We start from the raw sequence: 14,112 nt of genomic DNA on the forward strand, positions 1-14,112 counted from the left end.
GTCACTGAAGCGGGCCAGAAAGATTGTCGCTGACTCCTCCCACCCTGGACACTCCTGAGTCCCTCCCTCGGGAGGAGGCTGCGTCCATCATGACAAAGACCTCCCGCCACACCAAAGTTTTTTTCGGCAGTCGGGCTCGGGCTCATCAATGACTGACGGGACTGACTACCACCTTCAGGACTACCACCTCTTCTTCCTTCCTCTCCCTCCTTCTTCCCGCCTCCTTCTTCCTCCTCCTCCCTCTTCCTCCCACCTCCCTCCTCCCTCCTTCTTCTTCCCTCCTGGCCTCCTCCACACGTCACTTTAACATGCATGCTTGAGGCCTTGAGCCTCCCACACATGCCACTTTATTTACACTTTACTTTAATCACCACACGCACACTTTACTTAACTAAAACACACCATGAGCACACACCCAAACACTTTCACATTATTTGTTGTCTTTGTTGATTGTTGATTGTTGTTTGTCATGTCCAAATGTTGTTGCAAAAAAAAATTCCTCGTTTGTGTAAACATTCCTGGCAATAAAACTGTTTCTGATTCTGATTCTGATTCTGATAAAACATGAATGTGTTAAGTTTCATTTTAATTTGTAGCATCTTGCATGCTCAAGCACAGTAAATAACATTCAGTAAGTTTCAGAGAAATTAGAGGTGAAGGAAATCTATGAGAAATGTTAACACCCCACTGAAATAAATAGAAACTGAGGGCCGTTTGGACGGCAATTGGGTCAATAGGGGATTACAAATATATTACATTTAACTAAAGTAAATACAAATGTCACATTTGTATTTACTTTAGTTTAGAGGTGATTTGACATTTACAGGGGGCTCAATGTTTTTTTAGGTTTTGTAAATCCAAAACAAATACCAATGGTACATTCGTTCAAATAGCTGTGGGAAGGTTTCACAATGAGGTCTGCACAGAGGAGAGAAGTTTCGTTATCCCACCTGAAATGATGTTCTGTCTTAAGCAAATGCCGATTGAGCGACACACCAAAAGGCTCCAATAACTGCTCCGGCCACAGCACCGGTAGCAACCACGAGCCTCGCTGTGTGAAAAGGCAAATGGTACCTCATCAGTTTATTCGACAAAAAAACACTGTATTGAGTAATTTAATCTCTCTCTAATGACTCAAATCGATATTATGCTCTTCTCTCACAAATTATTTTTTGCGACTTAGCAAACGCAGACATTTTTTAATACAACATCTTTAAATATATAAATAAATGTATTTCAAATTTTTTTTTTCTTTTCTCGAGAAATAACTGCAAAAATAAAATCAACAAAGCTGCGGCTGAGCCAGAAGGTAGAGGGAAGCAATTTGAAACACTCAGTATCACAATATGACTGGATGTAAGTTAAGGTTCGCCGTTGCACACAGATTTTGCCTCGGAGGGGAATGCAAAGACATCCGAGTGACATCGGAGGATTACCCCAGCAGCAGTTCAGTGGTTATAAAGAGGGCAGTACCCAGACTCCAGGACAAGGAGGGGGCACTTTGAAGTGGCGATTAGGCTGCGAGCTTTGCACCCGGAGCTTCTGAGGCACGACCCTCTACACCTCAGACGGAGCATAAAGATGCAGTGTGGCGGCACTGCTGACTGGACACTGCTCCAGTTCCGCCTGTCCAATTAGCAATTTATTCTACCCCTGAGGACTGGTACCTTTCTGCTTGGCTTAGCTCACTGCATGTGGGCCGGATCACCTACATGCACAGTCCCACTCTGTGCAACCGCAGTAATGCTCGCTGTACTCGATGCTGCTGAGCACGAAGAGCACTCCATAAAAACAGGCCGTTTGCTGCGTTACCCTTAAATGTCCACATTTAACCTCAGCACGACACGCTCTTTGTTGTATTCGTCTGTTGTCCTCTTCAGTGAACTCATTTGCACCATCATTGCCACGACTCACCCCAGTGCATTTGCTCTTTTATGTGCATACACAAGAGATAGCCACTGAAATCTAAAACTAACAAGCAACTTTCTGGCTCCGACTACGAAAGGCTTCTGATCAAAGGGTGCAATGGCTTCTTCAGCCCACAGTTCTCAGTCTTAGCGAGCGGTCTCAGTCCTTATAGTTAAATATAGTGAAGATCACTATGTGTCACATGAACAGTTTCACCATCCAAACACTGTTTCATCTTTCACGCTACTAATGCGTCACCTGCTTGAGTATTTCAAGCTGAAAGTTGTGTTTCAAGGGGAAAGATAAATTGAAGTTGCTGAGTGCTGTGATAGATATGTGTAGCACATCCTTCTCTTTCTCTCATGATGCCTCTCTTCCTCCACAGCCATAGTGCTGAAGATTTGCATATCTCCCTAACAGCGCAACGCACTGTATTTCCTGTCTTTTATTCATCCGCGCCGTCTGCGCACGCTGCTTCTCTTTAGCTTCTAAAAAGGAAGTATATATTTTATCCCATGAAGTGGGAATCCGGCTCTCCATTTACCCAGTGCAGTAGCGTAGCCTCTGTGGATGCTGCAATGTATTTGGAAGTTATTTGCTGGCTGACACAGATCATAAACCATACCACCCTTCACCCCACCCCCGACCTTCACAAAGCGCACAGGTTGTGGGGCCCTCCATCAGCTGCTGGCTTTCACAAATCCACCTGACTCTCTGAGCCCTTCAGGAATCCGAGCATCCATCACTGAGTCACTTAGCACTAGATGCTCCCGTGGATGCCTTGAGGGGGAAACCAGCTTCTTATTCAAGATCCATTGCTATTCTTGCTGATGTCTTGGTATCTAATGGACTCCACTTTATTGACCTCTCGATGATTATACAGTAACAGACTATGTAGCCTGCTTCTATTTCTGAGCGCCTATGAATCGTGGTATTCGTCATTCAGGAGCTGGCTGTGTGACCCTCTCATGCTTCGGAGGGCATGGATGTGCCTTTTTACCATTAGCAGTCTTTTTACCTGTAGATAAATAATGGTAGGGGTCACTTGTAACAACTAGTACGGTGATAGCACTTCACGATCAGTCAAAGCAGATTACGTGTTTCGCAGTCTGGAGCAGTTGCTGTTGTCACTTGTCAGGAGATAAACTCATGTAGTGTGTGATGTTTTTTTATTATCAATCAGGCAGCACCTATCACAATTAACTTCTACTGAGCACCTCCCTGAGAGTTGTCGGATAAAAACTGGATTGACTTGTGGTTCTTATTCTTTTCACCACACACTGACTCCTCTCGTAAACGACAGCATAACAGTAATTATTCATACATTGTAGCGTGATTAAAACAAAAGATTAGTAGAACGATTATAGAAAACACGGTCTCTTATCTCTGTATACCAAGAATCCAATGTGGTGCATAACGCAGTCAGAAATTTAATTCTAAATTATGAATTAAACATAATATATGAAGCATGGAAGCACAATCAACATAAAAATAGTGGAGTGGATGAACAAGAACAACATTTTTTTGCTGCTGACTGCTGAAGCTCACTCTCTCCCTGCAAAGTCTTCAGTCTCTCTCCATCCGCAACTCAAGATATTCCCTTTTTCACCATTCCCATAGACATTTTCATGCAAATGCACACACTAAATGGTTAATTTGTTACAGTCACACTCTATAATGTGTGTTATAATGAGATTTGAATGTAATGTCGAACAGTAGAAGTCAAATCATCATCTACCTATCATTACATTTGCTGTTCATGGCTGTTTTGGATGAACTCTCTTAGTGGCCTCAGGTGTCACATCGACTTCAAATCAGTCGTCGAGGCTGAGTGAAAACGGTGGAGTATTGTGCTGATCGCGTTCTTATCCTCCACTGTTCCTGCTTTTTGAGCTTGTCTGTTCCCAGAGGACATGGCGAGGTGGAGAATATAGCAACGATCCGACGGAGGAGGGAGACGAAAAGGCCAGTTGTGACAAGCGAAGGAAGGGAAGGAGAAAGCAATTGGGGAGAAGCGTGGAAGACAAACCCAGTTATTGAAAGGAAAGCATGCGTGTTTGTCAGTGTGTCACTCAGCGGTATGAAAATGCTTCCTGACACCCGCTTATCGCTGTATACTCAGGAATCAGAATTGTTAGAAGGAAACCATGAATACATTAGCATCCTCCCCGCTGTGTGAATATCAAAGCTCAAATGAAGGCTTCACATCCTTGTCCTCTAAAGTGAAGGCCGTTGAATTGTTTGAATGTGTGCAACCTTGACGCTCAAAGTGCTCACGAGTTTCGATCCACTTATTGTAACGGTATCATGTCAACAGACACAGGCGCACAGGTGCAGCTGTGAATCGTCTCTCTCACACATCCACTCTATCTCTCAGCAAAAGATTATGTTTTTGTATGACTCTTCCAGATCCACCTCTCTCTCTCTGGTCATCTACTGATACCCATTAATCATGATCTATCTTGTATTGTCAGCCAAGCATCATCTCCTCTCTCCTCTCTCCCTCTCCTCCTTTCTCTTTCATCCCGTCAGTTAACAAGCTGTGACACCATGACAGTGATGTGTGTGTGTGTGTGGATCTGAGTGATGCCTGGCTGCAGCCCTTATTGGAAAGATATTGAAATGCTCCAGTATCAAGGGGGTAGTAATGAGATTGTATTTCTCAGCTGCTTTTGACAGAATGTACAAATGGCAGCGTTGCAGGATTTTCAATTAGACGGGGAGGGAGAGCTTTATTTTGGGTCGACAACATGATTCAATGTGACATACAATCAGCTCTGGAGCAAATATCCCATGTTCTTTTTATTTTACACACAATGAAAAACATTTAATTGTGTATGTAACTAAAAGCATCACTCATTTTTCTGCCTCTATGTCCTTTCCGTGTGCAGGCTCAGTGACCCTGAGTGTGTTCCTGGTCTCCCTCGCAGTGACAGTGTGTGCTGTTTGGCTGGTGGCTCTTTGTGGCGTCTGCGGTTGGTGTCAACGCAAGCTGGTGAGTTGAAACACGCAACACGACCACAAGCGTCATTAACACACACCGCACATGTTCTGGTGTCACGTTCGTTCATCTTAACATGCTTCGTCTGCTGTGATTGTTCTTGAAAGAAGACACTCTGGTGCATTGGCGCAAATGTTATGAAAATCTGTTCAAATATTTTCGCGGTTATGTTGAACTGAGAATATTGTGTGAAGGGATAGTTAATAATGAAAACCGTTCAAGTGTTTAGAGCTTATACTAATTAATATAGTTCTTGATTAAGGCATGATTTACATTTTAGGTCTGTTATTTTACAAATTATACAATTCAAGGTAATTGGCTCCCGAGTGTGGGAAAACAACACCGTGAATGCCCAAAACGATTAGCAATGAGAATGGAGAGCATATAGGTATTGTCATGTGGGGCGGATTGTCGGATGCAATTAAATTGTTTGACATGTATTGTTGGCGAAGGTATATGTTGTGTCTATATAGTTACAATAATTACCCACAAGTCACAGAAACATGAGGCTCGCTGCCTGATGACTTCACCTGTCCTTAACCAAAAATACTTTATAAGAGAGATGACACATTAGAAGCTCCGCCAATGTTTTGAAATGTTATACACTTCGAGGTCTCCTAATTGGACGTACTCGTAGTGTGTTCGCTCTTGCTCCCCATCCCCACACCTTTCGCAGTGTTGTGACCGCCATGTGCATGACTGGGTTATATTTGCATCAAGTAACACCATGTTATATCCATGTTACTCCAGTAGCCCAGAATGAACAAGCCAAACCCTATATCAATACATCACCATAACTCAATCTGATTATATACATCTTTCTGAAAGGTGTATTTTCCTCACAACAGTACCTATTGACTCTCCGTGACTGCGTGTTGCTGTAAACACGATGACATCAGTGTCCACATGACGACAACAGCGCAGGAACACACTCGTTAATCTCTCAGAAAGACAGCGCTCCAACATCAATAAACTGTTCTGGTACCGCCTCATAGAGCAGTCCACTCACTGATGAGAAACAGAACACAGATTAAGCACACTGACCTCTAACAGAGGCCATATCATTGTGATTACGTGGTTTAAAATGTGATTGATTAAAGAGGCAGCCACTCATTAGGCAGACAGAGCTGTACGGCTACTTCACTTGACTGATTTCTTTTAGATTTGCATGCCTTTAAAGTTAATTGATTTCTGAATCATCTTGTGCTTGTACTACCCAGGAACACAGGTTCAAGTGTAATGTTGCCGCACACTTGTCTCAGCTCACCGTTGCACCGCTGTGAAACCTATTGGTCCACATGCAGATGGTGGGATTTGGTATTTGCCGTCGGCTCTGGACGCCTCATGCCTCTCTACATTATGCCATTTGTATTGCTTGAATCCCTCGAAGGTGGCCCTAACTCCATTACTTGTCGATGCCGTTATAATGTATAAGAACCAGGGAGGAAACAGTTTGTGCTGAAATGTTCAAGGTTTTTTATTTGCCATCTGTGCCTAGACCAGCAGTCCAGAAACATCAGAATTATTTTTGCAGGGCTCTCAGAGTCAGCAGAGATACAAAACAAACACACTATGATAATAATAATAATAGTAACAGTAATAATAATAGAAATATGAAAAATATATTTAAAAAAACACTACAAAAAACACACTGTACATAGTGTGGTAAAGTGTATGCAGTATTAACAGTATTAAGTACAGGAACAGGTTATCAAAAATAAACATAAGAAAGGAGAGTGCAGAGATAATAAGTAGGTAAGTAGGCTAGTGCTGTACCTAGCTTGTAAAAAGAAAGAAAGAGGGGGAAGGGGAAAGTTATGTGGGGATATTGCACATGTTCAGATGTTGGGGGAAGGTTGTGTGGGGGCACTGATGTTACAGCGATACGCTGGAATGTCGTTTTATATTTGATGTCCACTTTAAGTCAATGGAGCAGTGAATGGCGTGTGTTGGTTGCAGCTGTGGATGGAGGTAGTTCTTCTAACAGCATCTTGGAAAGGGCCTGAGGGCCTCTCCGGAGCACTGCTCTATGTGTGTAAGTGAATCTCATTTCCATCCTGGGACTGCACGCAGCAGCCACAGAGCAGGCCGGACTGGGACACGGTGACGATGTCTTGGCCATATGACCCTGTGATGGCCACCATCAACCACATCCTCACACACACGAGGATGTGGTTGGGTCTCAGTGGAGATGCTGTTCGTGCACGTCTTCTTTTATCTCTGTATCAGTGCATCTTGCCCTGGGGAGCCTCCTTCAGGGTGTGTGTTTAGTGTTTGGTGGCAGTGGTGGTGGGTAAAACAGAGGGGCCTTAACATGGACATTAAACCCTTTGAAGTCTTCAGACCACTTACTTTGGGAAGAATGTGAGCAGCCCACTGGTGCGTGAAAGCACACCAAACCCAGCTGCATAATGTACAACATGATTAAGTGTGAACGAGACAAACTGCTGTCCTTTCTGTGCTGATGAATGTGTTATTGACGGTGCGCGACACTTCGACAAAGCATTGTGCGTCAATGTGTTGATAATTTTCTCACATTAATATCCGCATCCTTAAGGTGTGATGATTTCTATATGTGACTAACAGCCATGAAGGCGCGCCAGCTTTACAGTCTGTGTGTTACAGGAACAGTCTCCGCTGCCTCACTTCCCTTGATCTCTTTATCTGTTGTTTTCCATGGCAGCCCTATATTCCCCCAACGCATGATTATAATGTATAAACAGCATGATTTACTTTCAACTGAGACATTATAGATGCGTATCTTGTATGCTTTGAATTCCCATTTTCTATGCAAAAATATTCATTCGGTAAAAAGTGCTCAGTGGTTTAAGCTCATTTTACATAAAACTATCACGTTTAAAACTTTCGTTTATGATGTTTCCGAGCGTGCTCTTCGACAGTGTCGGCTTTCATGAGAGCGAACGTTTGCCTCAAGCTTCACGTGTCAGTTGCGAGTGGGCACATGCCAGCTACGGTTATGATTCATAGGTTAATAGACAAGACATTTTGGGTGTATGTTGCTTTTTGTGTTTTAGTTCTGGCAACCAGTGTGATGGGTTTTATTTTAAAAGTCCCCATGTGCGGTTTTCCTGACGCCTCCCTCCTGCATGGCTTTCTGTTATCTAAGCCCCCTGGAAAAAACGGTGGAATGAACACTATCGTCCCCTTCTGCTGCCTGCTTATTGCTGTTTATAGATGCATCAGGGCGACATTCTAAGAATATGTGCTCAGCCAATATCATTTTTTATGAGAGCCTTCATTTCTTACTCATTGATTTGTGTGTGTTTTCATGTCTGGTTCTATTATATTTTTTTGTAATTAGAGAGAAAGTTGGCGACAGGAGCGACAACCAAGCCAAGCAAATGATCACGTGGTTGGTAAGCCGCTGCGTCGTGGGGCTGCTGATTGTCAGCGGGGGCTCATGTTGGAGGTGTTGGGTGGGATTTTCGGATATCAGAGGTGGTGCAGCTAACATCTGTTTGAGCAGCAGTGGCTGTTTGGCATTCATAAACCCTCTGCCTGCTCCTGTGAGCCATGTGACACAGGGACCAGATTCCCAGCCTGATTCAACCCTTGTTGGGCTCATATCAACCATCTTCATCATTTTGGGAGCATCAACTGGAGGTTAGGAGTTCACAGTTGTTCGGAGGATCATAGTAATTATGCCAATCAGAGGAGGGAGAAGATGTGAAAATCAACAATGATAGAATTTTCAAAGGAGAATTTTCAAAAAACCCATTGTGAATCCTATAATAAGAGCTCATGATGTCGATCTACAGCCTTGACCTGTCACATTTAAGTGACATGTAGTGTTGGTGGTGATAACGAAATGTTACGTCTCTGCGATTACACGCTTCTCAATGTCAGTGCCTCTATTATTTTTAAATAGATCGTTTTGACAGATGCTGAAAACGAAAGATCCACTGATGATTCATCAGCTGAAGACCATTTTAATAGTGTACTCCTCTCTAATTATGGTGTGATGTGGGTAATATTGAGCGAGCATGTAGACTCTTGCTGCCTGCTAATTCGCAGCAAACAAACACAGCTGGGTGTTGGAAGGCAGTGCACTGCCAACTGAGCCAGAGAGAGGGGTAGTTTCACTCCGTCTCTTCTCATGTCTGGATTCTTCAAGAAAACCCTCAGCATCACCCTGGGCAGTCCAATGCAAAGTTTTCTCATCTGCAATCACGTAGCAAAAAAAGATATCTGTGCCCCAGTACATCTGAAGCCTCAGTGGGCACCATTACTCTTTTTTTAATACGGCACATCCAGTGGGACGCCTGTATAAATAACTGAAACGGATAGTAAACAGATGAAGTCTGTCGTGGTTGTTTGGGTAATCTGTCAAGGTTTAAAACTCATTAAAGATATGCACCATCCTCAAGTTTAGCATATTTTAGCCCACTTTTGTAAACATACTGTATTTGTTGTTTGGAGCTTCCCAAGTTAAATTTGATATAATCTTACTTACCAGTCAGGTTTTCATCAAAACATTGCATACAGAGTTATTTCTTGATCCAAGTTCTAACGCTGTCAAGCTTTAACATAGCCATCTGACGTTCTTTCTTTGCTCCCGTCTTATTGACTACATCTTCTTCGTAACTTCAACGTGAACATGTGTAGTTTTGAGGCACTGGCTGAAACAGCTGATGCTGATGAAACAGAGACGCAGCATATTAAAACTTTACTTTCATAAACGTTGCCTTCAGAAATGATTCAAACCTCTTCACTTTTTGCATTCTTTATTGTGTCGTAGAATAACATTGAAATGGATACAATTGCCATCTTTCATCATCAATGTAAAGACATGACTCGTAAAGACAAAAAAAATTAAATAAAATTTAAAAAATGGTGTAATTCTGTAGTATTCTTAACCTTAATTCAGTACATTGTGGAAGCATCTTTGGCATTAATTACAACTTGGAATCTTCTTATCTGTGTCTCTACAAGCTTTGCACACCTGCATTTGGGAAGTATATTCCATTCTTCCTGGCAGATTCTCTCAAGCTCCTTCAGATTGGACGGGAAGCGTTTGAGAACAGCCATCTTCAGCTCTCTCCACAGATGGCCCTCGAGGGTTGAAGCCTGGGCTTTGTCTTACGTGAAATGCTTTTTTTTTTTCGTAGAGGGAAGAGTTTTCCCTTCTGGGCATGCAGATGTTTTGAAGCTTTAGTCGTTGGCTGTATGCTTAGTTGGATTCCCAAAATGGGGTACGCTCAAGGATAGTGAGAGAAGTGTACCAAAGTCACTCCAGCGTGGTCTTGGCTGTATTCTTCGGGTCATTGCAGCGCCGTAAAGTGAACTGCGTCTCCAGTCTGAAGTTGTGTGCACTCTAGAGCAGGTTTTCTTCAATGACCTCTCCATATACAGTATCTGCTGCATTTATCCGTCCCTCAATTCTGACCCGTCTCCATGTCTCTGCCACTAAGAAGCACCTTCATCGCACAAGGTCGCCACCACCATGCTCCCCTGTACATGATATCAGTACCTGGTGTTCGCCAGATATCGAGCTGGAGCTCAAAACTTGAACACTCGCGTTAGGCTTAGCGAACAGTGAAGTTACACGTGTGTTAGTTGACTCCCCGGAGCTATTTTAAACTCATGGATCTGAGCCAGACAACACTGAATACTGTAATCGTGTGAAACCATTTGTCGCAGGAAAAAAAAGACGGCTGGTTTAACCTTCCTCCTGTGTTAGCTTTCTGTTACCATCTCTTATGTTAACGGGTCGGTTTTGACCCGTGTCTTAAATCAGCTAAAAAAATAACAACACAACAATTATCTATCATTCAATTTGTTTCTTACCTTGTTAGGCTTTCCTTATCATGAAAAATATTGGTTTTAATATTTTTTTTGGGTTGGGGTTTTTTGCCTTTTCGTTTTGTCAGTATAAATTAAAATAAAAAAAAAGAAATAAATAAATAAAGAATAAATAAATAAATAAAATGTGTTGTACTGAGGTTGCCTGAACATTACTGAGGGTGAAACACATCTCTTATTTTTTTTTTTTTTTATTATTTTTTTTTAATAATATTATTATTAACTATAGCAACATTTATGGTGTTATATATAATTATCAAGAAAAAAAAAATCAAGAAAAAGGCTAAAAGGTAATAGAACTTGAATACAAAATAAAAAAAAAATAGAAACACAAAATAACAAAATAGAAAATTATAGAACAAAACAAAAAACAAACAACCAATCAAGCAAATCAAACCAATAGAATTAGTTTCTAGTTTCAAAAAAAAAAAAAAAAAAAATCAGAAAACGAAACTGTGTTGTATGTGTGTGTGTGTGTGTGGTGTGTTTGTGTGTGTGTTTAGATGCAGTGACACTTTTTGAGTTTTCTTTTCCTGTCTTCTGTGCAGCTTACTTTACTGCTTTTCTGTCTTACTTCCTTTTCTTTTGTCACACCTGTCTTCCTTCATAGCAGGGTTCTTTGTATACCAAGTGATTGTGACCCTGTCAATTGTGATCATGTGACCCAGTCATCTAGTTTTTTTTCTCACAAGTTCCTGTGTTTTTTTCTCACAGCTTGCCTGTGTAAATTAAATGATCCTAAAGAAAACAATGCAAAAAAGAAGAGAGCTAAGCTCACTGTGCTGAGAGCTGGCTGGCTGTCACTTGGCTGGCTGTGCACTTATATTGGCTTTATATTGATTTATAATATTGATTTATAATCTTATTTAAAACCGGGTCGAAACCCATTTCTAACAACAACAGGTTCAAATCAAAAATTATTTTTTTTATATGTAATAGTTTTAATTTGTTTTTGTTTATTTTTTGTTGAAATAGAAGTCAAATACAAAGTCAAAAAGCCTTTTTGAAAATTAAATTTATTAACGGGTTTTTTTAATTACAAAACAGAAAGGTTAAATTAGACTTAAGTATTTTCAAGGGCATTTGAGTTGAGGCTGATGAGGGGGAATTGCTCACTCTTCCATTGGTATGCGTTAACTCTCATTTTGGGTATTGAGCAGAATTTCTTTATGTATCTTATATTTAGAGCTGATGAGCTTTGTTATGTTTATCACGATATGGATCTCTGCAGCCTCCACAATTACCCTGAAGATAGAAGAAGAGTGTTTGTTATCCACTCTTGTGAATGAGCTGATGGGGAAAGGTGGAGGAGATGGGTTTGAAGCTGTGTAAATCTGTGTGTGTGTGTGTGTGTGTATGGAATTGAGGATTGTCAGACTCACTGCCCATCCATTTCTTGCTTTCACATCCAATCCTCTCGGGACTTCCTGACACTCATTGTTTCTCCCAGTTCATTTTTCACACCTGTCCCTCCCTCCCATCTTGTTATCTCACATACCGTCCTGCATGGTTCTTGTTTTTGGAACTGAAATTAAAACATCTAGTTTCTATTTTCAGCTCTCACCCTTCTTTCTGTACTAGACTCTTGCTCATTCTCCGTGTCTTTCCACCTTCTTGACATTTTGACATTGAATGATACATGAGCTTCCTTAAGTAGCGTGTCCTCGTCCAATTCAGACAGTTTCGCCTCCCCAGAAATTGACGTACAAGAATACAGTATTTATTGTGCTTATGTGAAATGATTTTTTTTTGTAAGGGGAAGAGTTTTCTCTTCCGGGTATGCATATGTTTTCGAGCTTTAATAGTTGGCTGTATGCATCTTTGTGTTCCTAAAATGCTGTACAAAACAAGGAAGTCGTGTCCTGTATTTAGCCAGCATGTCAAGCCAATGATAACAGCTATTAAACGCCCAAAGGCGACTTTGAAAGACCATGAATGGTCTCTCTGGTGTGGGCTGAGAACATGCTGATATGTGTTCAGTATATAGACTTCCATTTCTACGATAGCTTATAAAGAGACAGTCAATCCAGAAGTTTAAATTACAAACACACCTCTTGAATAAAGCTGTTTATTGTGTCGTCCCTGTCATATCAGTGTTTACTCATCGGTTGACCTTTCTATTTCAGGTTGGTGTCGATTACACAATAGATGAGTGGTTTTGTTTTCTTTTGTGTGATAGATTTCGTTTTTTGCACAGTCGTGCCATTGTGAGCATTATCATTTCTGCCCAGAAGCGCTATTGTCAACCCTGGTTTTGTAACGGGTCCAACAAAATCCAAAGCCACAATATCCACGGTGTGGGCTGTAGTTTGAAATGATGTCTGTGTTATCTGGACATGATGGAGCTGATGTCAGTCTGCATGTAAAGAACTGAAGATCAGTACATAATCTGTGGCACAATTTGCCTTTCCATACGGGTCTGCTATTTCTGGCCATTGCATTCATCATACATACGCAGATCTGTGAGTCAACTCAGTCAATTCCTCTGGCTGATTGCGTCTCAGAGTTTCCCCCCATGTTTCCCCGTTGGCAGTCCTCCCAATGGCTACCGCCTTTCTAATGTCACCTTAAAATAACATTAGCAGGACGGATGCGTCACTTACTACTTAGGGCAAATAAAACCACCTGCCCAACAAGAAATTAGGTGACATACATAATTGGTAAATGGACTGACTCTACAGCGCTTTTCTAGTCTTCCAACTTTAACACTAAATGTCATCATTCATGCATTCATACACTGATTTCATGGGGCTAATGCAAGGCGCCACCTGCCCATCAGAACTATCTCACCATTCATGCACACCGTTGTCACAGCTCCGGAAGCAACTTGGTGTGAAGTGTCATGGCCAAGGACACATCGACATGAACTTGCGGAATCCAACCGCCAATCCTTTGATTGAAGGACGACCTTGCTCTACTGAGCCACAGACTATCTGGCCATCTACACAATGTACTTAAAGAAAAAATAAACAATTAAACAAAATGGCAATTAAGTCTGATTATCAGGCTATCATTGGCTTTGAAATAAAAGCCGACCAGAGCCCGACAACTTTCATGACAAAACACACAAACCTGTTACGGTGTCGCCGGGTCCTAGTACCATGGGGCAAGGGAGTTCTGGTAAGGCTCATTACGAAGGATGATTATAAGAGTAAAGTGGAAGCAGGGAGGTTGCATAGTTCAGGATATCCAGTCTCAAGCTCAACACAACCCAACACAGGAAATTGCCCTTCAATTTAAGATCCAATCGTCCAAGCCAAGCCTCGGTGGCAGCTCAGTGTGTTTTCCTCCTCCGCATTTTCTGGCCTGGAAAATCCTCGCATACATCCTTGATGTGTATCAGAGCATCACTTTCAGGGGAGCAGGTATTTGGGGGGCAG

At 41.8% G+C, this 14,112-nt stretch overlaps 1 protein-coding gene across 1 annotated transcript in view; it reads left to right on the forward strand.

Annotated features, from left to right (window-relative positions):
- The window catches only part of syt7a (synaptotagmin VIIa), a 49,362-nt gene that overhangs the window by 6,082 nt on the left and 29,168 nt on the right, over window positions 1–14,112 (forward strand). The window contains exon 2 of the mRNA XM_056416206.1: window positions 4,800–4,903. Within this exon, the coding sequence (XP_056272181.1) occupies window positions 4,800–4,903 (104 nt within the window). The remainder of the gene's footprint in view (window positions 1–4,799; window positions 4,904–14,112) is intronic.

This window comes from Pseudoliparis swirei, chromosome 6 (genome assembly GCF_029220125.1).
Source record: "Pseudoliparis swirei isolate HS2019 ecotype Mariana Trench chromosome 6, NWPU_hadal_v1, whole genome shotgun sequence".
NCBI classification, from domain to species: Eukaryota; Metazoa; Chordata; class Actinopteri; order Perciformes; family Liparidae; genus Pseudoliparis; species Pseudoliparis swirei.